The sequence below is a fragment of the Myzus persicae genome, unplaced genomic scaffold, assembly GCF_001856785.1.
Source record: "Myzus persicae strain clone G006 unplaced genomic scaffold, MPER_G0061.0, whole genome shotgun sequence".
Lineage (NCBI taxonomy): Eukaryota > Metazoa > Arthropoda > Insecta > Hemiptera > Aphididae > Myzus > Myzus persicae.
In genome coordinates, this window is record NW_019100468.1 from 236,021 (window position 1) to 263,794 (window position 27,774).

The 27,774-nt window shown below is 31.7% G+C and overlaps 2 protein-coding genes across 2 annotated transcripts; one reads left to right on the forward strand and one right to left on the reverse strand.

Moving 5' to 3' along the window:
* Window positions 1-8,447: 8,447 nt before the first annotated feature.
* On the reverse strand, window positions 8,448-13,929 carry LOC111039992 (6-phosphogluconate dehydrogenase, decarboxylating). The gene is made up of 7 exons (XM_022324074.1): window positions 13,773-13,929; window positions 13,392-13,612; window positions 11,155-11,399; window positions 9,930-10,424; window positions 9,214-9,347; window positions 8,927-9,149; window positions 8,448-8,850 (listed from the first exon to the last, which is right to left on the reverse strand). Exons 1-7 carry the CDS (start codon window positions 13,781-13,783, stop codon window positions 8,731-8,733), a joined length of 1,449 nt encoding a protein of 482 aa, XP_022179766.1. The 5' UTR covers window positions 13,784-13,929; the 3' UTR covers window positions 8,448-8,730.
* On the forward strand, window positions 11,720-12,974 carry LOC111040780 (protein Simiate). Its single transcript, XM_022325159.1, has one exon. It carries the CDS (start codon window positions 11,985-11,987, stop codon window positions 12,567-12,569), a length of 585 nt encoding a protein of 194 aa, XP_022180851.1. The 5' UTR covers window positions 11,720-11,984; the 3' UTR covers window positions 12,570-12,974.
* Window positions 13,930-27,774: the final 13,845 nt, after the last annotated feature.

Here is a 27,774-nt window from a genome sequence, read left to right on the forward strand (position 1 = left end):
GTTTGGGTCACCCCAATTTTTAAAACCAATTTTGATTCACTCAAAAACCATCTTGCATTTTTGAAACACTATTTTAAATACGGAAAGTTTACGCTTTTAACTTTGCACTTTTTAAAAACATAATAATATATTTGAGTCGGGTGTATAATATAATAATAATAATAGTGTATCCCTGATATAAAATACTTCTCCGTGAAATATAGTTCAATCAGTATTAGTCGGGTTTATCGGGAAAAAACACTGGTCGGCTAAGTGTGATTTGGCGAGTGCGTAATAATTGGTTCATTATCCCAATGGCCTTGTCAAGCGGTCATTGTCTCGTACACCAAGCGCACCGTTTCGCAGGCACTTGAGCATTTCGTCCAGGCGGGTCTATACTTGATAAAGGATTTTCCGGAAAATTGAATTTTTCATAAACATTATTCATCTCTTGTATAGTTTGTTCATGTGGATCGAATACAGAGCTATTTGATCTTATTTTCCACTGACTTTGTTGTATAAAGTAAGGAAATGAATCATTTAGTGGTAACGTAAATGGTTTTTCCAGGACTCTCCCACCAAATAATATCTAGAAAGAAAAACAGTCTTGTATAATATTTCGAAATTAAATTAAGGACCGTACTTACATTGGCTAACGGCGAAACTCGTTTGATCCATACTGTTACCAATGTTACCAAGTCCGCAACAATTTGGGTTTTTGCGTGCTCGCTGGTTAAAATACATAGGATGCATTTAACAGCTAGTGTCTCGTATACCATTACATGATGTGTTATTTCTCAAAGTTGTCGAATACCGTCCAATATCTGTATCATTGACTTTCGAAGTATGTTTTCCCAGTACCTGAGCTACGAATTCGCGAAACACAAGTGCGACAAGATTTCGAAAATGTGTCATTTTTGTAGTGTAAGTTTTAATGTGTTAAAATGCGATGGATGATTTCTTAATACTATTAAAAATTAAAATAACAAACTTTATATGTATCATATACACCAAAATATGATTTTTTACTACGACTTAGCCAATCATATCCCTGGATTCGGAATCAGAATAATTTTTTCCGCGTCATGTACCTATGTCTGGTTCGGACAAAATATCTATACCGCGGTAGAGACGTATCGGTTTAAAATTAATTTACAATCAAAATATTGGACTACGGCTTATCCAATGATATCCATGGATCGTCAAGGTCCCCTATATGCTGGGGATGCATTTTGCAACATAAAATTAGCATACATTGTTGTAATATGTACTTATTAACGATTCAGTCTGGCTAGGTAGTGTAATCTATATATATAAATATACATAGACATATAATTTTTATATTGCAGGGCATACTTGACAACACACATAATTAAAAATACTTATATTTACTGTGTTTTGTAAGTCACTATTGGTACAAATCGTAAAATCACAAGTGTTAACCCTTTGGTTTATGCGTACTGGAGTTTGTTCGTTGTAATAAAACGCTGGCGGTCTTCGTGTTCGGACCGGCCTCTCTAGGTCAGTTGAAAAATGTTGTTGGCTTGAGCATGGTTGTTCTTCTACCAATGGTTCATTTTCATTTCTAAATTCGTCCACTTGTGTTAAATTTTGGGGGCAAGCTGTTTCCTTGAAAAACATAATATGTACTTATTAACGATTTAGTCTGGCTAGGTAGTGTGATATTTACTATGTTTTGTATGTCATTATCGCAATGCTGAAAGCAAGCTTTTCTCTTTCTTTTTGGCGGCGAATAAATTTGACAATCATTCGTTCTTTCTCGTACCCGGTTTTGATTATTCGAGACTACATTTGTCAGTGGTGTTTGCAAAGTAAAACTTCGTCAATATCCATTAACGTCTGTGGTTGTGGATCAAAAGCAACACCATTAGATCTCTTTTTCCATTTTGTCCTTTGTATATTGTAAGGGTAAGTATGCATTGAGTTTAGTGATATGAATGGTCTATCTATGATCCTACCTTGAAACAGCATCTAAATTAAGATTGTACAGTACAATGAGATATGTTAAATTGTTAATTAAGCAGCGTTCTGTCACGCGCAATGATTTATGGTGCGTTGTAGGCCTCCTTCAACTAATATATATATATATATGGAGTTCTTCTTATTCTTTAAATGACATTGTGTCATTCACATGTTCATTTATAACTACCTGAGGGATTTACTAATTATAAGTCATAGTCACAGCTCGCTACAGTACATACACTGGTTAAAGGCGTAATTCTCCTAAGCCATTTGTATAACAAACCACCAAAGTCTTGCGTTCTTGGAGGATAACCAGTAAGAATTATTGAAATACATCTCACAGTGTCCCGAAGTCCCTTATTTTGTAGTGCTAATTGTAAATGATTAGTATACCAGCATATATCCTCTTCAGTTATCTCATTCACCAATCTACCTAAAGATTCAGCTGTGAATTCCCGATAAATTAATGCGACAATATTTCTTAAATGTGTCATAATGTGTTATGTTTTAGTTTGTTAAGACCCTTTTATTTTCACTAGGAAATATGTATAGCAACAAGCAAACTGTTTACAATTTTACTACAGCTGATTTACTCTACTACGACTGTACTACGACTTATCCATTCATATCTCTGGCTTCGTTAGGATGTCCGCTTTTTGGGAAATGCATTTTGGAACATAACATTAGCATACATTGTTGGTGGAGTCGAGTTGTCCAGAAAACGTTACTTGGTGCAGGATTATGATGGGGGTAAAATAATACGTTTAGTCCCCACGGCTACATTATGTCAAATTCGTTTACCAGCCGACCTAAAACACTTTGGTAGTATTGAGTAAGTCATATGGAGTCATGTGATACCATTTTGAAAGCTGTAGACCCAAATTTAGAATCTTAATAATTGTTTTTTCTTACGATCAGTCTCGGGTACATATAATATGCACTCCTCCGGCAGACACGTATCTTTGTATTCCTAATTAATAATTCAAATATTGTACTACGACCTATCCAATCATATCCTTGGCTTTGTTAGGGTCTCTACTATGTTACATATCTTTCATATTTATAAAATTATATTTGATTAAGTTATAAAGAACTTTGTAATATACTCATTCATTGCCGACTATGTTCTATCCTTAATCCCGTGTGTTATTATTAGTGACATTATATGAATATTAATTTGACATACTCAATAGTTTACTATACCGAAACCACTAATAAACTACAAACAAAAAAAAAAAATATTTTCTCATACATAATAGCAATAATACACGGCCTACGAAAATGTCAAAAAACAAACTAATACGCGGGCAACGCCGTGTTGGGACGGCTAGTAACATAATAATAATCTATTCACACAAAAATCAAGCATACGACAATAATTTTTTTATGGTTTTAGTGCAATGCACTCCGTAACTACTCAACCAATTTTGATAATATTATTATTATACTTAATGTGTACGATTTGGTCCAACTTAAAAGTATAGGATAGTATTTTTATCTCGACAAGTGTCTTAGATTCTGAGGAACTTAAGTAAAGATTTTTCAATGAAGTGTGTGTGTTTTTTATTCGTATCTGTTTACACGAAAATAAAATTGTAGTCGAAATAATGCTTCGATTTTCTACTTCCGGTACTTTTTCAGGCGGGAATTGAAATCCACAGTTGGTACATTCGGCGGTTCAAAATTTAAAAATTCTAGTAGACAGTAGTTTTTAGAAGCACCGGGCAAAACAAAAAAAAATAAGGAAAAACAGTAATGTGTTATGAATGAACATATCAAAATATATTTCATTTGTATTCATTTTCTGGAAAATCTTGTATAGGTACTGGCATTTATACATAAGACGTGACTTAATAATAATTTATTAAATTTATAAACACTTTTTGAATACAATTAATTCTGTTTAATGTATATCATATTTATATATAGGGGGATCTAAGCTTTCCAGTCATTTCTCAGCTGGTTGGCTAATAATTTATAGTTTATTTCCTCTTTACAGCTGAGGTTAAGCTACGGCTCGTTTTTTTTAACGTGATATCGCCCAGAGCAATATTCCACGAGTCCTATACCTTCTATATCGATGGCTAAGAGGCCAAAAGTTTTATGTCCCAAACACTAAATATGAAAATTGAACATATAACTTTTGGCCATCAATATTCGCCTAGTTTCATATAAAATGTTGACATATTTCATGTAATTTTTAGTCACACGGTGTGTTAAAATATCTTATTAGTCATTCTTCATAGTCTTTAATTGTTTTCTTTTGACACGCTATAGTGGTCTGATTTTAATTAGCTTTATCGGTGTAAATTTGCCATTTGGAAATTGGGTTGTAAATGGCAGTAGGTATTGAATCTTTGTGCTATTTATATTCGTACCTATCAAATTTTCTGAATGGAAATTTTATGAAAATTTCATTACCCCATATCCTCGATATGTATTCGGCTAAGTAGGGTCACCTCTTGTGAGCACATTAACACTTTCTCCTTCCACAAACAAAGATTCTCATGTATCGTTAGCATAGTCGTTTGCCAACATATTATATAAGTTCGGCAGGCATGGTTGCCATTTTCTACTGGCAATATAATATTGCCTTGATCAGCATCTACTTGTTCTTGGACCCATAAATTATCGTCGTACCTATATCCTTCGACGTCTCCTTGGCGGAGACACTTCTGCATTATCATCGCATATAGGTCGTTTGCGTGGATTTACTACATTCGTTTCTTTTGACGTGGGATATAATGGACAATTGTACTTGTTAAAAACGAGATCTATATTAGCGAGGATTTATTCGTCTGGTGTAAATACATGGCCTAAAGTGGAAAGATACCAACCATCCCTTTTCATGCTATTAGGATGAAAGTCATTCACCGTAAATTTGAAGAGCTTTAGTTGTTGCTTTGCGTCATCAGTAAAAATGTCGTTAAACAAAATGTATATGATTAAAGTAAAATTAATTTAAAAAAGAATATTATAAATTACTAGCTGAATTACCCGGCGTTGCCCGGAAACAAATTCGTGACAAATAAGATAACGCCATGTATTACCATTTACCGTCTTAAATTCATAATTATCGATAAGATATAAGGCTAGGATACTAAACTTAAAAAATAAAACTAAGTTTTTTGAAAAGTAATTTTTATTATTTTGGAAAAATATTACATAACTACCGATTAACCAATATTTCTTAATAAACTATATTATTAGTTTTTTCACCAGGGACATATATGAATACATTTTTTTCTGAGCTTACACGGGAGCAGACAACATAAAATTGTCCGTGATTGAAGCAAGGATCGCTGATGTCAATTCCTGCAACTTTCATTGTCTGTCCTTATGCCGTATTAATTGACATAGCAAAACAAAGTTTAACGGGAAATTGGACACGTTTAAATTTGAAGGGGTACTCGTTTGTTATCATTGGTATTCTTGGGATATATACAATTTGACCACTCGCTGAGTCGGTAAGAATTTCAGCTTCAATAAGGTTTTTTTCAAAGATAATATTTTTAACCTCGTTCCATTGCACAATTTGAGAGCATTTAAATTTCGTTTGAGAATAATAGGCACACCGATTTTTAAATCAAGTTTGTGTGGAGGGAGACTTGATGGATTTAATGAGTTAAGAAATTCAGTCGGGATATCTATAGCTTCATCTTGATTAAAGTGTATCTATGGAAATATAGTTTTTTTTTTATCAGCTTCGAACATGGAAAGAACTTTTTCGTTTATGATGTTGACGGTGTCGTTTTTAGGGGCCAAAATTGCACGTTTCATTGCAATCCATTCATTGGATTTATTGGAAAGATGAGAACTTTCAGAATAAACTTTGTTAATTAAGTTATTTTGATCAAGAACCGATTTCGTATAGGATAACCATTCTGTCCATAACAAAACATTAAAGGATACTGTAACGCATCGTACGAACGATGTATGATGTATACGACTGATGTTCACTTACGCGTGTTAATGTATCATCTCGAGCTCTTAATACAATATCTCTTTTCGAAAATTCTTGACCGACAATTAATATGGCTCCTTCATCAGTTTGAACTGTTGTCTCTAAACAACTCTTATAGTAGTATTCAATTTTTTTTTTTTTATAAATGTCAATAAAATATAAGGTTCCTGATATATTGTTACAAGTTACAACAGCAGTTAAAAAATATTAAAAAGTTCAAATGTTGACAAAATTTTTCAAATTGAAAATTTACAAATTATTTTGCAGTTGAAAAATTATAAAATGTTCAACTTTTATAGCTAAGGATTGAAAATTGAAAACTAGGTTCCACGTAAAATGATTATTCTGTAACCAAAAATATCTTAAAATTATATCAGTTTTTTTTTTAAAAATAGTTATTACTTATTTTAAGTTATACAAACAATTTACAATTTTAAGATACTCATAACTCTCTTTAAAATTAAAATATAATATAAAGCCCAGAAGCCCACCGTAATAATCTTACATTTAATTTTAATAAGAAGTCAATTCACTCTAATTGTTAAGCTAACAGAGCTAAACGTACAATTTGATATGCTACGCTCTAATAAGACGGAGACAACACACGCGAGTATAACGTCCTCTTAAATAACCAAGAAATACGATTTAAGTTATTTTGTTGTAATTTAAAATATTTACATTTTAATATTTTTAGAATTATACTTAATATTGTAATTTGTGAAATATTTGTTTGATAATTTTCATATTATGATTGTGTGTAGGTATTATATTGTATTAAAAAATAAACAATTATGATACTTAAATTTTAAACAAGTAAAAGTTTATTTTGACCTTCCAAAGTTGACTTAACAATTTAAGTACATGGTGATAAATGCGTTGATAAAAAAAAATTTCGAAACAGATAATTTTTTCCTAACTTAGGTAGGTGTTGCTTAAAATTCTAGACAAATAGGTAAGTATCGAGTAGTAGATTAGTAGATAATTATTATAATTAAGGTAGCAACTAAATTATAATTTTAAAGTTATTAAAATTCGATTTTTAAAGCTGAAGTTGAAAATTAAAAATATCTTTAAAGCACTCCATCCCAAGAAAAAGACACCAACTTACCTATACCTAATGGGTATCTATAGAAAGAAATTGCTGACCAACTAAAATATAACAATATTATAGACACATCTGTTGATTTAAAAAATAGGAAAGTTAATTTATAATATTGTTTTACTACATTTATTGACTTATTTTATCAATTTAATTACCAATATTAAGCTTAAGTAAATTATGTATTGTGTTATTAATTTATTTACTTATTCATATTGTTGTAAGAACAAAGTGTAATATTTAAAGCCTATTTTGGCTCATGCATCATTATAAACGGACACTTGACAATGATGACATTTTAGGCCCCAAAATGTACTCTCCCCCAGGCCTGCAAATTTTCAGACCCTGGTCATGGATACATACCTAAGACATGAATGCTTTTATTTTCCTATCTATAATATAAAATAGCTAGGTAAATAGTGCGTAGTAAGTACCTAGGTACCTACATTAAAAGTTATTGAAATCTAAAAATTAAATGTTATCAGTCAATTATTGAATTTTTTTAAAACTATTATGCCTACATATTTTAAAGACGCCTTGGATAACATTTCACCTTATCAAGACGTGTAGGTAATATACCTATATTTGTGACCTTGACATTATTGTAATATAAAGTATTATACATAAACATTTGAAAATGTTATATATTTTTGATACTAATTTAATATTATATAATATTAACAAATAAGTTACCTATTAGGTACCCTTGAGTCTTGACTACATAAGTGATTTAAGAACAGCAGCTGAACTATACCGAATCAACGGACTTAGGCAAAAATATTCAAATATAATTAATAATATAACATTAACAGATAACTTAACATACTTAGTAGGTACATAAATCTATAGTTAAAAATTGATAAATCTTAATATACAATAATTTTTGAATTTGTCAATATTTAAGGATTGAGAGGATGTGTATTAATGGTATTTATAAATATATATTAAAATATATTTTTTGAAATTTATGGATTTTAAATTATAGACAATTAAAATATCCTTATAAAGTTTATTTTGAGTTTAATAATATTTTTACCGACACTGCCTGCATTGTAATTGTATTTATAATGAAATATATAGAAATTCATACCTTATGACCATCTATTGAATGTAGTAGTTTATTATTTACAATATTATGAAATGATTGCTTATTGGCTTAAGAGTAAAATACAATATTAAAGCTTAACAGTATCCCTGAAATTAATGAGTCAGTTCTCTCCCCCCCCAAACGTGTTCCCAATAAAAAATAATATCTCTAAGCCAATGTCCACTCAAAGCAGTACAGTAACTGATAGCTACACATCAACTTTCCACTATTGTTTATACACAGAAACAATTAATTTGTCATTAAAAAAATAAACTTGTTATGAAATTCACCACTTTTAATAAAAAAAAATATTATACTCTTATTAACAAAACGGGTTTTTTTGACAAAACAATACATTTTTAACAATAACAGTACACTATATAAATATAAAAGTTTAAAAAGGGGAATAACAATAATCATGTTTTACAATACAGAAGTGAACTAATATTTTTTTAAGTTTCATGATAATTAATTTTAAGTAGATGAAAGTACATTTTATTTAAATACAATAACATAAAATCGGTTTTAACAAGCAATCTGTGAGAATATATAAACCCATTTTATATGTCTGGTCCCAAAAATTAAATAATTTACAGGCAATCAGTGCTTGTTACACACCTAAGCTTTGTATGTGCTAGCCGAAACATCACCACCAGTACCAGTCCAGTTTGTGTGAATATATTTTCCAGGAGCAGTCAAAAGCTCATAAGTATGAGCACCAAAATAGTCACGTTGAGCCTAGCAAATTAAAATTGTTTACAATTATACTACATGTTAAACAATAAATAACAAATGTGTTTAGTATATATTTTACCTGTAATAAATTGGCCGGAAGCCTAGCACTTCTATAACTGTCGTAAAAGGCAAGAGCCGTACTGAAAGCTGGAGTGGGGATACCTAGCATGGCACTTGAAGCAACAACCTTGCGCCAAGCTGCTTGACTGTTGTGTACGGCATCTTTAAAGAATGGATCAAGTAACAAATTCTTAAGATTTGGATCAAGTTCAAATGCTTGTTTGATCTTTCCCAAGAATGCACTAGAATACAATATTTGCGTCAAACAATTTCTTCAGTAGCTAAAAGTAAATATAATAATACAACCTTCTAATAATACATCCTCCACGCCACATGAGTGCAATTCCTCCATAATTTAAGTTCCAGCCGTGTATTTTTGCAGCTTCTCGCATCAACATGAATCCTTGAGCATATGAAACAATTTTAGATGCGTACAGCGCCTTAAAACAAAATATTAATATTAAATTGCAACAAAAACATATGTGTTACATCAACACATTCAGTTACTTAAATACAGTATAAATCATAAGGACTATCGTTTAGAATGAGATGCCGCTAAGAAAGAGTAAAATATAAGAGTCTATAATATGATGGTAAATAAAATATAAAAATATACATCACACCAATTAATAATGAATATGTATTAGAACAAGACATCAACAATGGTGCATACACCTTCTATATGTTACGCCAGTTCCTACCAGCAAATCAATATATTTCGTTGTGTAGATATTATAGAATAGATGTGAATAACTATACACATTATGCTAAATATGTACAAGGTTCTAGTGTTTTTAAGTTTATAAAAATTAAGAATAAGATTACAGTATTGTGAAAACTTCCAATCATAATCAATTTAACTTATGGTTTAGTATTAACTAAATCAGTATTAATGAAAATATTTTTTTATACTTTTTATATTTTATCACATTTTGTTTACAATGAGAACACATTATAACTGTAACCTACTGACCTTTGGAACTCTATGTAACTGATTTGTACTGAATTTAAAATTAAGTTACCTTTCCAATGTCTTTTAAGAAAGCTTGTTTATCTCCGTTAAAGGCCTCTGTTGGTCCTTGAAGAACTTTACTAGCTTCCGCTCTTTCATCAATTAATGAAGACAGACATCGTGCAAAGACAGATTCTCCAATAAGTGTGACTGGAACACCATAATCCAATGCAGAAATAGCGGTCCATTTACCAGTACCCTTTTGGCCAGCTGCATCACGGATTTTCTCAAGTAAATATTCTCCATTGTCGTCTTTGAACTGCATTATGTTTCTTGTGATTTCTATTAAAAATGAGTCCAATTCCCCTTTATTCCATTCTTCAAAGGCCAATCCCATTTCTTTATTATTCATTTTTAAAGCAGATTTCATCAAATGGTATGCTTCACAGATAAGTTGCATGTCTCCATATTCAATTCCATTGTGGACCATTTTCACGAAATGGCCAGCACCATCCTCACCAACCCAATCACAACAAGGTTCACCGTCAACTTTAGCAGCAATACTCTGTAAATTAGATATGGTTTGATACAAAATTGGAGGCAATTGGATTTCTTAACAATCATAATAACAATATATTTAATTTAACTATAATGTTTACATACTATTTTCTTAAGATTGCATGAAATAAAATCTTGATCAAAGTGAAAGTAATTACTTTCATAGCATTATTATAATATCAATTTGGTAGGTAAGGATTATTATATTATATATCTGGTAGGCAGTTGCCTTGAGGCAGTAGAAAATATGATCAAATTACACGCCCAAATAGCCCTGTACCAGTCATTACAACAATAAACAAAACTATTTTTAACTGTAGGCATAACATGAATAAACTTTAAAATACCTATATTTTGTTATTAGTTTAATGGAACTATTTATTGAACCAAGGCTAGGTTGTCAAAGTTATGAATTTGAATAGAATTTATGTACAGATCAACTAAGACTTGGTTCTTAAAATGTATTATAATAATAATATTTGAAGGTAATAGAAAATTTAAATGATAAGATAACATTACAAAAAAGCACATTAGCTCAGGTATAATTATCTAATAATTTATTTTCTATAAGAAAATTATTCAGTTCTATAGGTATGCAATATTAACTAAATATTGGTAAGTAAGTAAAATAACAAATTAAAATAATTAAATATCCCAAGACTACTTCATAGTATACATATAATTGCTAGTTATAGGGAAAATATATCAACATAATATTCATATTAAGGACTACTCACTTGGAAAATATCCTTAATATATGGCCAAGCTTTTGGATTTCCCCCAGGCATCAATGATGGACCATATCGTGCTCCCTCTTCACCACCAGATACGCCTGAACCAACAAACAACAAGCCTTTTTGGGCAAGTGCTTTAGTTCGGCGTTGTGTATCTTGGTATTCAGAATTTCCACCATCGATAATGATATCACCCGTTTCCAACAAAGGTTCAAGTTGAGCAATAAAATCATCAACAGCACTACCAGCTAAAACAAAAATAAACCAAAAATGAATTAAGGAACTCATTGAAAATATTAACATTTCTAATGTTTGAATGACAATTTAGTTTATTAGTCATTGTAAAAATGCTTAAACTTTTACATGCATCACAAAATTGTTATATTTTGATTATGTTTATGGCAAAAAATACATACATTAAGTACAGCAAATATAAATGAAAATAATTATAACGAACAAAACTTGTATGCATTTGTATAGAAATTAACATTTAATTAGCACGATTTGATAAAAAAAACAAAATATATTAAAGTTAATGGCGGAGTATTACCTTCATAATTCAAAAATAAGAGGCAACGATAAATAATATAAATATTTTAAGTTGGTACCATTGGTTTTAATGACATTCAGATAACACTTTATACGTTATCAGTAGCACGTTATTGTACACGAAAATTAAAAGATTTAAATTTGAACTTCATGTCCATCATCATTCGTACAAAAGTGATTCATTCCAACAAAAACCGTAAAAACTAATGTTAATCATTAATTCATAGTTTGATCACAACTTAAACGTGTCTAAATAATTAAACCTTCGTATACCGTGTAGACTAATGAAAATGGACAAATCGAGTGTATATGATTTCGGTATCGACGACGATTCAGTTCCATCAATAGAACAAACGGTTGACATATCTAAAGATGTTCCACCGACTGTCGTTCAACGGTACTATGAATCTCGTTATGCCACGAACGTCAACGAAAAACCCAATCAAGACTACAGTGTGTTAATTCATTCCAACAATCTGTGCATCTTGTCGTTGGCACCCACTCATGTTTTAATGGGCAAAACCATCGACAAAATAGATTTTCAAGTATCAGGGAACACTGACCGCCTCAGCAATATAATGACGGGAAAAGGAAAACGAGGAGCTCAAATTGTGCAGGCAGGGTCAACTCTGTGTAAGGTCCATTGTTCTGACGGCGAAGAGCACAAAATACTGTCGGCCGTCCCGGGAAAATTAGTGCAAATGAACAGCAAACTAGCAGAAACTCCAAACATCATGTTGACCAAACCAGATGATCTTGGATTCATAGCAATAGTGTTACCACAAAAACAGAGGTTTGAAAAGATCAAAGACGGACTCTTGACTAAAGAACAATACACAACTAGAAATTCTAGTTTGACTGAAATATAAAAGAATTATTGTTTTTTTTTTTACTATTGTGTGCTATTATTTTATAAATAAATAAATTTCTTGAACATATCTACACCTTAGGATTATACTATGGATTATTTTGTTTTAATTTAAGTTCTATAACCATAACATGTTTTAATAGAATAGCTTGACTTCTACCAATATTACCTACAAGTTAATTTGTCTAAATATTCAATTGTTCAACAATCATTATTAATTTAATGAGGAACATTATAAGTGAGTTTGAGTGATGCAACAATCAAAGTGTTTGTAGCAGCATGTTAGGCTCAGATGTTTGTAACAATAGAGGTGTTAAAAACAGCTTGCGTACAGTACAGTGTGTACACCGTAATGCTGAAGTACTTAGCATAGACAAAAGCACTGACACAGTGAATTCTGCTTTCACCGCACCTGAAATTACTTTTGGATTAATTAGAGGGTCGGTAAATATTAATTTTAAATGCCAATCACCCACGTATATAATATTATACCTATTTATGTCAATACTAAACAATACTTTACTCAAGCATATAATCGAATGACTTAGGAGCACATAGTTTTTACCTTGCACACCCTTTGCTGGTATTACTTATGAGTTATGACACAGCGAGAAAAATAAGTCGGCTGCTTATCATTCTATTGGACTGGCTAAAAATGAAACGAGCACACCTACGTGATACTCATTACTATCATATTGTAGAAATTAGTTTCAAAATGAGACTTTTATAAAAGGTAGTTAGTCCAAGTGGCTACCCACCTACTTCCGATCTACTTGTGTTGACATTAGTAGTGTTCGATGAAAACTGTACAAATTTGACTCACCTTTGACAAGCATCATGACCCGGCGAGGCTTTTTCAATGAGTCGACCAATTCCTTAAGCGAGTGCGCTCCAACGATTTTCGTGCCTTTGGCACCCTTTTGCAGGAACTCGTCCACCTTCTCGACGGTCCTGTTGTAGGCGGTGACCACAAACCCATGATCGTTCATGTTGAGTATGAGATTTTGGCCCATGACGGCCAAGCCGATGAGTCCGAAGTCTGATCTGCGAAGCAAACAAAACGACATGACGACGTCAACGATGGTCGATGGACGAGAAAAATGATTGAAAATCGGTGAAAACGATCAAGTTGGATTAGGTACGATATTGTACAGAGAAATACAATCGTACAACAAATTACACTTATAATACATGTTGTACTCACTTGCCACTCATGGTGTTCGGTGCTCGACGTGCGTGTAGACAGCAACACGGTCACTGGGTGAATGGTGGACGGGCGGTCGGCGTGATAACCGCGATAAAAACAACCAGCGAAACGGATCAAGGTCTAGCCGCACGGAATATCGGTATGTTCTACAGCCGCCAAGGTCGACCCGCCGGCCGACTGGTTCGCCGAGAGTGGAGTAAACGACGGTACGACTGTACGAGTGCGTTGTATTATAGTGTACAACAACTACTACCAAGGGTATGACCTCAACTCGAACCTGCGCTCCGCGGCGGCGTACCGTCGTTTGTGTGTATGGCGGTTTCTTTACCTTTTCACTTTCGAGTTTTTACCTCGATTCGGCGGCGGCGTAATTATTGTCATTGTCGTTGTTATTATTATTATATAGATCGCGGACTCGCGGTATGTTTGCACTTACGACCGATATCTTATTATATTATGGGGAAAATTAACGATCGTTAGACCGCAAAAACTCGCCGCGATAGTGTATTAGTGTAACGATCGTAATTTTTAACGGCACCGCAAATTCGTGATAAAAGGGCAAAGGGTCGCTTGGGAGCGCGTAGCCGATTTTGTTCGGCTTAGAGAAAGTAAAAGTATTATTCCGGTTAGGTCCCGAATACCGATAATAATGTAATAAATAATGAAACTATGAAACGCACATAATATGTAACGATTTCCCAAAGTAACTATATGCGACCAGTAAATAGTAATAGTTATTGGCAATAGTACGATGACGGTGCAACGATTGTTATATCACTTTGCGTTGATTGATGGCTAATGGCTATGACAATAATATCTTAATGGTGAAAAATATGTAAATCGACGTGGTCGACCGCGATCGATAGCCAGCGGTTGTCGCTGGACACGACTCTACGAGTTATATTTCGGCGAGGGCGCGTGCTGTCCACGAATTTAGTGTATATAATATATCGTCTTAATTAGTGATGCTGTCTTGATAGTTGATACTCGATTGGTAGCAGCAAGCATTGCCAGCCAAATAAAATATACCTAAGTATAAGCTATAATCTGGTCCATCTGAGGTATTGACTGGTCAATCGGCTCTCTCATAGTCTTGTGGTACCTATTTTTTTGTACCAATAAAAGCTCAAAATTCTAGAAATTTTGTTTGATGTAGCCATATGACATGATAAATCCACTTGTTGCATATTCAACTTTGGCTGAGACCACACTGCTTTGCAGACGAATATCAATTGGTGATGTCGAATTTAAAAATTACAGATCAAACGATTTATACAAAATAAATATTCGTAAAAATAGTACTTATTGAAGTTATCATTAGCCAGACACCACGATTTTCTATACATCATTTTTCAACATAATTATTTACACTGGCTGCCTACCATGGCCCTACCAGAAAATGCCTAGCTGACCTTAAACATATTAATTTGATTTTTAGTCATGTTTCAAGCAAAAATAAATTGTAGATGATTCAGGTATACACGAAAATATCTAATTAACAATAATATACAACATTATTACTATTTCTTGTATAATAATACATTAATGTTATACCTGCAAGTTACAACCTATACTCGTATAGTCGTATACCTATTTTATAACCAATGTTATTACCTACGAATTACGAAGATTTTAAATTTTTCTACAAATACGTCTGTTGTCCCTAATCGGTGCAACACGATTGCGGACTTTTTACCTTTTTACCTGAAAAAAACATAACACGATTGCGGACTTTTTACCTTTTTATATTTGAGAAAAAACAACACGATTGCGGACTTTTTACCTTTTTATATTTGAGGAAAAACAACACGATTTTTATTTTGAGCAAACACAAATATTTAAATAATTTTACCAACATTAATAGTAACTCAATAAGTATGTAAAAAAAAATCATATAATAAAGAATTAAGATGTACTCATAACGATGATAATAATAATAATTAATAAAAGTAAAAATAGTAAATTAGTAAAATAAGTAAAAAAAATAAGTAAAAATAGTAGTAAAAATTAGTAAATTAGTAAAAATATATGTATATAAATCACAGTAACTTATTATTACGTGTCAAAAAAAAAAAATATACCTATATACATAACAAAAATCAAGTTCTTATAACTTTTTTGCACAAAAACGTGGTCCTAATGTCAGCAAATAATTATTTAAAGATATTTCTTTTTTTTTATATTTTTGCCAAGTATTTATTATATATGCAATATTCTCTTCTTGATCTTTACGAGGCTTGTTAATATTATTTTGTTTTAAACTATATATTTTTAAATAAGTTTCACTTTGGATATCTAATAAAATATGTAGAACTTGGTGAATAGATGGATGAGACGTATAAAACTGAGAATTATAGTGACTATGGAATGATTCTGGCACATTGGTCGTTCTTGCCTCTGTTGAAGGTTCAGTTGCCCATAAAATCGGTGGGAAAACGGCATCAGATGATATATAATTGTTCAGTATATAATCAGTGAATTCAAAATTATCAGTAGGGCTATTTTCAATTAAATAAGTAAAAGCATCTTCTACATCTTCCGAAGGTAAAAATCCAAGTGCAAAAAATTGTTTCAACCAAACACCTAGTTCAGAATTTGAATTATAATTTTTTAATAAATTACTGTCACTTTGAATTTTCCTGAACCAAGATTGGCCTAAATGAAATCTGCAGGCCATAATTTTGCAGTTTGGAAAAAAATGTCTAACAGCGTTGTGAGCACTTTTTTCAAAATCAAAATGAAAATTTGAATACTTTAACGATTTTTGTATATCTATGTCTAATCTTAAACATAAATTAATAATTGTGTGCCACATTTGTATATAAGTTTCAGTTGATTTTGAAATTAAAAAACAATAAATTACAGGAACATAAAAATTGTGTTTACTCAAAATAAAAATATTTAACACGCAATCGTGTTGTTTTTCCTCAAATATAAAAAGGTAAAAAGTCCGCAATCGTGTTATGTTTTTTTCAGGTAAAAAGGTAAAAAGTCCGCAATCGTGTTACGCCCGTCCCTAATACTGTGCGTATTGTTTTATTTTACCTAAAGTAAAAACGTAAGGTTAGGTAACTTGTCAAAGTGAAATAACATATTATACAATTTCTTCATTAAGTTTAAAAAAAAAACAGTAACTAGCTTGTATTTATCAATATTTTTTTTTAGTGCATGGCTGGAATTTCATTTTTTAGAAAAATTGACGTCTATCTATATTATCCCTACCAAGAGGCACAACCACCAGGGACGGATCCAGGGGGGCTAGTGGCGTACCCCCCCCCCCCCAGACATATTATTTCCCAATTTTTAATAATTCTACAGATCCTGATAGTACCATATTTAAAATTACAAGTATGTCTGATAATATAATATATTATTATACGAGTACGTATCATTCTGGGGACCTGGGGTGCACAAACTAAGATAGTACTATCTTTGTTCCTGGTGGATAGTCATTCAAATATTGTAATTTTATATAAGCAGAAAATAGTGCCCCCTCCCCAGATCTTTACTCTGGATCCCTGCCTGACCACCAGTCACCACTGTATAATATTCCTTATTCATGGCTTATTTTCAACGTTTTTTTTCTCGTCCCTCCCCTCAATTATGATCCAGGGACGCCCCCGGCCCCTGCGTTTCGTTATTTATTTGTCGGGCACAGTTGTCTAACGGATTAGGTACCTAACAGACTTGAGTAGGTCGATTATAGATAGATACCTCGGTAGCAGAAATATTATTTGATCGGTTAATTCACAAATCGTCCGATCGAGGATCGTCGGCTATACCTATTCTGTTACTGCAATGATTTTCAATGTTTCGATATTCGACGCCCAACACACAATAATATACGCATCATAATAATATATCGGGCGTACTTCAGATTTCTACATTACGTAGTTATTATTATATTTGCGACTGTTATTTCAATAATAATTGTTTGATTGATAACAATAAAATTACAGTATTTACTATATTTTAGTATTTGGTATTTACACTTACACATGTTATAATATAGGTAATAATATACTCACACGATATGATTAACTAATATAATATTAAATGTTATAACTTATAAGTGTATAGCGTGTAATAGCTGCGCATCTCTCGAGAATAACAGAGCGCTTATACTTTGATTATAATATTATACTATATATCATTTTAATTTCAAATTACGGGTGACGTAATTTCGAATCGAAAATAAAGGTTATCGCTAGTCATCGCTCCCATTATTGTTTAGACTTTGGCTGATTTTATTTATACACATATAATAATATACGGCAGGCCAACAAGTTTGTTAACACACGACAGAAACGAAACGTGATAAATTAAAATATATTTTATTCATATGATATTCATTATAACATTTATATGAATATATTATATATACCATATATACGTCATATATTATATCATGACGTATAGGTATAATATAATATTCAATAAACATTTTATTAATATTACTTATTAGTGCCTAGTGCCTACCTGCATGGCTATCTACCCCGTACCCGGGTAAAAATCATGATTAAGTTACGTGGTTTTGAGAGTCTAAAGAGGGACATGTGTTTTTGATAGCCCTTTAAATAACACATTACACAAACGCATAAAGCGTGAGTATATCAAGTTTAATATTTCAGGTTTTGGAATTGATGGGTGTTATCCATAGGCACAATTTGGTGGGTGCTTAGCATAAGAGCAAATAGGAAGCATCTTAAGGGGCTAGCCCCCCAAACATTTCCCAATTGATTTTTAAACTTATTCAGTATTGTCATTATTATTGGATTAAGTTCTCCCCCTCAAAAAAAATCTCAAACACTATTTGCGCCTTTGACTGCTAAGGTCGTCTGCTCTGTCCAGTTTTTAAATTAGTATCCTCATTTATGGTTATAATAGTCCAGTTATATTAATTTGTACATTTTTAATTTTTAACTAATATCTACAGAATACGCGTACAATTTACATTGTGCATTTTAAATTACTGTTGAATGAGTTACGCGTAATCCATGATCATAATATAATTTTTTTTTAAAAAAATAAAGAGTTTCAATTCTCTAAGTGTTTTCATTGAAACTGCTCCCCCCCCCCCCCGGGCTCCGATTTTATCATTCAACAAACACCCCATCAGAATAAGGTTACGATTTAAAATATAAAAGAGTATTATAAACTGTACCACGAGGCACGAGCAAAGGAACATCAAATTATTAAAAATCCAGAAATTATCAATTATATAAATTATTTTAAAATATAAGTATGCATTTTTCATTTGTATGAGGTATATTGTCTCCCCCCTTCCCAAGAAAAATCATATCCACGGCAAGGATAGTATCGCAATAGGTAAATGTTTTTATACCTATTATTTGTGTATTGGTTTATATTAATATGTCAAATGCTACAGTCTACATAGACTTTATAACATGTATAAATATTTATTTTATTTTACATGATTAGTGATAATTCTTTATATAGGTAGTTAATTATTACGATACACCTCATAAATACTGAAAAGCATCAATAGAATTGCCTACGTCTAAAACGTGAAATCGCTGTTGAATAACTTGTTAAATTCTATACGGCCTACCTACCTATTTATATCTAGCTGGTATATACCATATAGGAATATTAAAATATGGAATATATAATTTTATGTAGTAGGTGCCTATTATACCTAACTATAGTACCTACTAGTTTACAGGCATTATACGGTGGTTTTTTCGTTATAATAAGCGCGTTGGCCTGATTATTATAGGTATACATGAATATAAAAAACGATTTGCCGCTCAAACCTAAAAACGACAATGTTCTATAGGACGGGCTAAAAAATCGTGATGGATACCTCTTATAACCTACATCTATTTACACATACACAATGTTAATGCAGCACGGGCTTTAAAAATGTTAATTACATTCTCGTTTACAACTGCACCAGCACCGTGCTCGCATATATTACAGTGGGTTGTGGGTATTATTATTACTATTATTGACTTTGACTTCTATTGTATGATATTATACTATTATTTAGTATTATATTATATGTCGGTGATCGATCGGGTGGTGGTTGAGTAGACCCCCTAGGCAATGGTGTGTATAATGTTCACTATACGTATAGTTCGTATGATTCTATTATTTATAATATGTTGTTTATATCGTCGGTATTAATAATTATTCGATCTTATTTACTAAACATAATGCGATTTTTACTTTTTTTTTTTTTGTCGGGATAGCGCTCTCGTGGCGATATAGCATGCATTCACGCCTATTTGCAGGCGTTGTGAAAGTCGCTGAGCGTACCCACTAATAAGAAAAACGCCTATTATTTAATACGACAAGTGTACAATGTATATATATATATGTATACATTATAATATTATTTAGTATACTATCATAATACCTACTATCAGCTATCTTAACGAGAACATAATATAATAAATGACCTTCTTGCAGGTTCGCGGGGCTTTTTATTATATAATAATTCATTTTTAACGTATCCGACTCATTTTAAGTATATTATTATACATTTATATATTGTTTATATCCAGCATGACTAATGACTATCACTAGGTATTACTTATTGTCGTGTAAAAATTGAAAAATATAATTAACCTTCAGCAGGATTCATGATTCACCGTGTTTCGCACGACACCTAAACTCCAGCCTACAGAACCGTGATTGACTTGCACTGATCGCATGGACAACACAATATTTTTTTTTTTTTTAACTTTATTTAAGAATTTAACTTATTAGGTACTTACTTATAGATTAAATGGTGTCCATGGCTAATGTCCTAAAACCATATGTACCTAGTTCTCGACTCTCGTGCGGATGACGTAGTTTAATTGGAATTTACATCAGTCGGCGAGAATATTATGGTTTTAACTGTTATAAAATGCATTTATGAAATAAGTATATAATTCGTATAAATTAATAATGTTTGAATAAAATAAATGTTCAATTTTTTTATTGTTTTACTTGCTGTACGCATATGATAAATTCAAAAATTGCAAATGTAGTTCTGTTATTTATTTCTAGCTGAATTATGATCTGTTTTAATTTATTGATTAAAAAATGTAAACATTTTGTACAATACATTTATAATGGCAAAATTACTATTGAATAAATTATTTTTATTTAAAGTTATTCATTGTACAATTACTCATTCGTCCCCTATTTACTACTATAGTAAATCGGTACCCACTAACTACTATCCTAAATGGTTTTTCATTGTACTTATTGAAGTTTTTTTTCAAAATAGTTGAATGACAACGTACATTATTAATTTATTTTCTGAAGCTAAATATTTTTCTGAAAATATTTATAGACAAAAATGGAAATGTTGACAAATTTAAATGGTTATAATTTTATAACTTATAAGTACTTAGATAGTAGATACTTAATACTTATAACATTTAGACGAGCTGAGTAGTGTTGTACCAACATTTTGCGGGATACATCCCTGTGCCATCCAATTCCTTACAACTAAACACTTACTTTAAATGTGGCTAATGTAGGTACCTACCTAAGTAGTAAGTACTTACTTTTAAAAAATGTATTATACTCAGTCGAAATTCAGTTTTTATAAATGAATATTCTTTGGAAAATATTCGGCTTTTTCAAAAAGGTTTTTTTGTAGTGACTTCAAATTATTTAAGAGCAAATATTATTTATACTATTAGTGTTTGAAATAATGAGCTTCTGTTCAGTTTACTGTTGAAAGAAACACTTGCGCTTGAGGCAATTGCTAATAATTATTCCAAAAAAGCTTATGTGGATAAGTAATTTTGGCAGGGTGTTATAATATTTTTATAGTTATAATTCAGTATTGAATAAGTTATATGTTGAATTTAATTCAGTGTGATAAATTAATATTGTACATACATACAACAATAGGTATATTTTACATATTTGCTTCAGGATTCAGGAAATATAGGTAATAGGCAACACAACATACACTGTATTATTGCTGTATGTAGTTCCCATAAAACTGGAAAGATAATATTATAATATTATATACGTGGTGTACTTATTATTGAAAATTATAAGTTTTATAATAAACTAGCTGATCCCGTGCACTTTGTTGACCGTTAAAAATGCCATCCCTACATAAGAGGCTTGATCGTGATAATGCGAGCAGTAGTTATTATCAGGTTAATCAGGCAATCTACCTGCAGTAAACGTTGTTTAGCCATATAAATTATTTCGAATGAATATTTTTGTAAAATGACTTAAAAATCCAAAATTATTGTGAGTGTTGTATACTGGCATATGATTGAAAGAGATATGAAGCATTGTGAACGACGACGGCCTATAAAAATAACAAAATAACCAAATATTCATTTTTTTTCCTATTCCTCGCCGCCTATAAAGTAAATTTGTAAAAAATGTATGTGGTTCGTTTGGCATCGATTAGGTTGCCCTCAATCCTACTTTGTGTAAACTTGGACTTTGATTTTAACTGTTGAATTAAATTGTTGATCATTTGCTATGATGACACCTTAACCCATTCGGCCACCACTGCTGTTGGAATTATGGGAGCCCATGCAGTAAACCCACATTAAAATCTCAATTATAATAATATTATTTTATGATTTTTTATTTTTATGTCAGCAATATTATTCATGGATGGATAATTTTTAATTTGTTTTTTTACTATGACAACAAAAAGTTTAAACAATATTGGCATTATCTTTTTCTAATAATGATTAGATTAATTAAACATTCATGTTATAAGAAATGTAGGTATAAATAAATGATTGCTAATTAGTAAAATAAAATAAAATTGTACCCACAGTTTTTCTGGTAACGCCAACAACGGAGAATTTCATATAGATAAAACCTAAATTTTATCTCTACTATCGACTATTGCGTTCTATGTAAAGAGAGGGTATTTACGGCTACAAATAAAATCGATACGAAAATTATCACTTTATAAAATTTAAACTTTATTTTATATAGTGGAACACTGTGAGTGGGTAGCTTAAAGTAATAACACTTTAAAAGTTTAAACTCAATATGATTTTCCTGTTGATTCTTCGTTTTCCAATTGTTATTTTGTTAACAAGCACTCTCTTCAGTTGATACTGAATAATCACTTAACTATAGGTACTAATTATTAATTAAAAGTTAGTCAATCATCTCTTCAATGGTTAGTCCTGTGAGATTTAGCACTAGGGTTATTTAAGTTGACATTTTCTTGAAGATTTGTCTTCTTCTTTTTAGTATCTTCTTTTTTTCCGTTTACTAGTCCCCCTACTGGTAATCTCTAATTTCCTCTAGTTATCCCAAGTTTTCTTAAACTAATTGTTGTTGGGTGATCTCTATAATTGAAGCACGATGTCTATGTCGTAACACTTAAAGAAACCAAACTTCCATCTCAGTTGATCAGAAAATTTTATTGCATTGGATGTAGATGGCAAACAATTATATTAAATCTCTGACATCACACTAAAATCGTCTAGAATATAAGGTGTTAATGGCAAATAAACCTGTTTTTCTTGTGCTGTACCACCAAACCCTAACTTCGACCATTAACATACATAATGCAGGGCTTATTGAGGGGGTAATTTTGATATTTTATCTGAATAAAAATTAAAGGCTATTTTTCAGCTAATCGGGTAGTTGGGGTGGAACTACTTTCTTCATCATCTAATTCTGAACTGAAAATATCGAGATATTTTATAAAAAATACCTGAACAGAATGAAATATGTGAGTAAATATTGTTTATAACGACTGAATTTTGTGTTTAACGACTTTTCAGTTTATTGTTGTCTTATACCTACCTAAGTTTCTCTTTTGTTCATTGAAATTATTAGAATTGTGATCGTCTTTGATGAGTGACATAGACAAGTATACTAGGTACGACGACCGGTTTTTTCCATAGATGGATATTATAATATAATATGATGTCGTCATCAGTTTTCGTGTTTTAACTTCTTTGGATGACACGATACATTTTTTACTCCAGATTGTGAAACAGAATATTATTCGGACTATTTAAATCTATAAAATTCATAATACCGAACTTTACGTCTTTACGCATAGGCTATTTTTAGCTACCCCACTGAGTACATTATTATTTCCGACATCTCACAATATTGTTTTTAGTTTTAATGGCAAAACTATAACTTAAGAGGACGCCACACCCGCATGTGTTGTCGCAGTCTTACAAACGAGTAACATACCAAATTTACGCTCAGCAGTTCAAGTTTTATGCCGTTAGCTTAAAAATTAGAGTGAATCGACCTATTATGAAACTTTATGTTAAGAACTTTATCTATGTTTTGTTGGAAGTTTTTTTACAATAATTCAGTTTTTAAGTGAGGTTTGAGCATTTTTAATTTACATTTATTATACAAGCATACCTTGCTTAAAAACTGAATTGTCGTAAAAAAACTTCCAACCAAACACAGATTAAGTTCTTATCATCAAGTTTCATAATTGGTCGATTTACTCTAATTTTTAAGCTAACGGCATAAAGCGTGAACTGCTGAGCGTAAATTTGGAATGTTAAGCGTTTGTAAAACGGAGACAACACATGCGGGTGTGGCGTCCTCTTAATATAAAACTCTAGAAGTGTCGAGACTTGACAGAAATTTAAAACTAAGCTTTAAAATGTACAACACTAAAAAAAAACCTTGCAAGATTTTTCTAAAATATCTTTTAAATGAGTGGTTTTTAAACCATCAAATACACAAAGTTGAATTGTATAAGCTGAACACACCTCATACAAAAAGTCATTCGAAGTCCTGTAGATTTCAATGAATTTACTAAATGTTCTTGGAAGTTATCATTTAATATTTCGCTTTCAATTGAGTGGTGGTTGTTAGCCAAAATATCAGTTTCACCATCTTCATTGGTGCTGTTTTCATCAATTTCAGCTTAATTTATAAATGATAAATTTTTTTAATAAAATGTGTATATTACATCATAGTTATATGTATGTATTATTCAACTATTACTTTGACATATTAAAATTTAAAATTGAGTTATTAATGCATTATTTTCATTATCTTCAGCAAGCAAACGCATTATTTTCACCATATTAGCACCATTGTCGACCGTACATCAATAAACTTGATCAGGTCTTATTTCATAACGGTTCAGTACTTTTAAGACCTAAACAAGTACAAGTACATTTGCATAACTAAAAGATGATCATAGTCCATAGATCACCTAATGAAAACATGAAATAGGTACCTACGTAGAATTATTTAATTTAAAATATAGGTCATTTAAATTAGTAAAGCAGGTAATTATTAGTACCTGTTAGTAGGTAAGTATTTATTAAAAAAAAAACCAGGAATTATCTAAAAATCTCTAAATTATTTACATATTTATTAATTTATTATGTAATTTATATATTGACAAAATGACATAACCATATCATAATTCAATCTTATGAAAATTAAATTGGTTTACTATACTTATAACTAATTTGTTTTTATTTGGTACTGTATATTAATCCCAATAATTGCAGTATTCAATCTACTGAAACAATCCGTTTCTAATCATAATGGGTGGTTATTTATATCTTTTTTTATAGTGTTCATAATTTGTTTGCCTTTATCGGCTTTATCCATAATATGTACCCTTATATTTTGTGGATAAATAGTAAAATCTGTAAAATAAATGTATATAAAATATAAATACATTTTAGAATAAAAAATAAAAAAAGTGATTCTAATGTTAAATACTCTATTAATAGGTAAGAACTTGTACAATTGACTACAGTCAATATAAATACCAAGTATCTTATAAGCTTTATAAGTTAAAAATATATACACAAATGTGTACTTGAGAGTTGAGAACCAAAACAATCATATTAATAGTATTCGTATGGTAGTTAGGCAATCATACATTGAATATACTATATTACTATTCATGTAATTATGTAAATCACAAATATGATTACTTATTTAAAATGTAAGAGTAAGATAATTATAAAATAATCAATTTAAAAAATGGACTTTCCTAAATTTATTAGGTTGGTGATGATTACTTACTGACTACTGTTTCCAATTGCTTGTGTTATGGGTTTCAAAATTGTTTGCATGCCAGAATCTTTGAATATAACCATATTTAATGGCCTACCATTAATTGTTACTAGTTCGACGTATGCTTTGAATAGTGCCTCTTTGTCCATTCTCATATAAATTGATTTTCTTGCTACACTGAAGACTTTATCAAATGGTCATGATGATAATAAAATTGTCTTAATAATTAATATGTATAAAATATTTCTAAATATTTCAACAATTAAATTTTATTAAAATAGAATAAACAATATTTAATCTTGCCATATTACATACATTTTCACACTTAAACCCGGCAACGATGGGTAATTCGGCTAGTATACTTATATAGCGTATATATTATACAATAATACATTTAATAGATAATAAACCATGAAGTCTAAACTAATAATTAATTACCCCTACCCCCATGGCCTGAAGGCTGAAAGTAGAGATCGGAGATTAGGCTCTGGGTAAATATTAAATGTAATAAATTACAATATTATATTTTAAGACATTTAGTTAATCTTATTTCACATTTTCACTTTCTTTATAATAATTAATAATTTGTTTGTGCAGCAAGCATCTTTATTATTTATAGTCCATTTCTAATTCTAGTTTCTAGTGTTACTAGTTACTACTCAATTTATGTTGATTTTGGGGATTTCGGTTTCGTGTTAGAAACTGGATAAAAAATTTTGTGGGTAGCGGGTTTTGTGTTAAAACCCGGGCAAAATTTTTGCGGGTTACTTGATATTTCAACCCATTTTGATGCCCAGAATTGTAATGTATCTATCACATAATACCTCTTTTTTTTCCTTGTTATCTAGAACCGAGGGAGGAACTGCTGTTGGCATTGCTTCACCCCCGGTCCCCATCCTTTATTGTGTAGGTACATATACAAATACATAAGATACCAATGAGGCAATGACACACTATGTTGCGCCCCTCTCCTCTACCAAATGGACTTTTCCTATCGCAGGTATATGTCCACCTGGAAGCGGAACTCGCGGTGCTTACATTCAAGTAAAACAAACAGAAAAAAGAAAGAAAGAACAGAATTCGCTTCGGGCGTTGCTAGCCCTTACTGATGATTTTGTGGGCCGACCTTAGTCCGCCACCCTAGAGTCACATACTGTGGTCCTGCGATGCGGTGATCGCCACCCGCCCATGGTGTCAATGCCTGTGTCATGTGGTATGTCAAAGGTAACATTGGCACGGTTCTCCCAAGCCACCTGCCCACGTCTGGTATTGCCAGTCTTGTCCACGCCGCTTTAGTTGAGGTGGACCATCTCGTTTGCCACATAGTGATGGTGACTTTCAGCTCTTTGGTTTTTACGGCGTTTTTGGAGGGAAGTGGTACACCAGGAATGTTAGGTGCTCCCAGTGGGGCTTTGATTTTCAGTCTCTCTAGACCGACAAGATCAGTTGGGGGCATGAAGGCCAGCAGCAGAGCGGCTTCGTCTGAGACCGTTCGATATGCCCGTATCACCTTAAGGGCTAAGGGCAACTGACCTCTGTGGACGAAAGAGATTTGCCCTGGTTCTAGCCGATCGGATTCATACCAGTGTGGCATACAGCAGCTGGCTCTCCACTACTGAGCCGAGGAGCCGCCTTTTCCACTGACCCGGCCTGTCAATGTTCGGCATGAGCCCGGCCAGTGCGGCAGCCGATCAGGAGGCTTTTTAGCGCCATGTCAATATGGCCGGCGAAGGTGAGCCGCTGGTCCAGTACCACGCCGAGGTACCTCAGTTTTTTTGAAATCGTGATCTGGTGCCCTCCGACCAACAGATGAGGCGGGGTGTATGCCCACCTCCTGGACAATATCACATAATATATCTAAACATCCAGGAGTTCCAATTTTGTTGTTAGCTTAATAATGAGTGACTTCAAACTTAAATGTAGGACAGACATCACATGTGGGTACATTGTTTTCTAAAGTGGGTTATTTGTTACAATAGCTTTTACATTTTGATAAAAAAAAATATATTTTAAAGTA

What these genes read in the sequence shown, in the direction of transcription:
- LOC111040780 (XM_022325159.1), top strand. Translation starts at nt 11,985, where the DNA reads ATGAAAATGGACAAATCGAGTGTATATGATTTCGGTATCGACGACGAT.
- LOC111039992 (XM_022324074.1), bottom strand. An exon ending in ATATTAAGGATATTTTCCAA is followed by an intron (nt 10,425 to 11,154) that starts GTGAGTAGTCCT and finishes TCTAATTTACAG; the next exon opens with AGTATTGCTGCTAAAGTTGA. An exon ending in GGAGGATGTATTATTAGAAG is followed by an intron (nt 9,150 to 9,213) that starts GTTGTATTATTA and finishes ATTGTATTCTAG; the next exon opens with TGCATTCTTGGGAAAGATCA.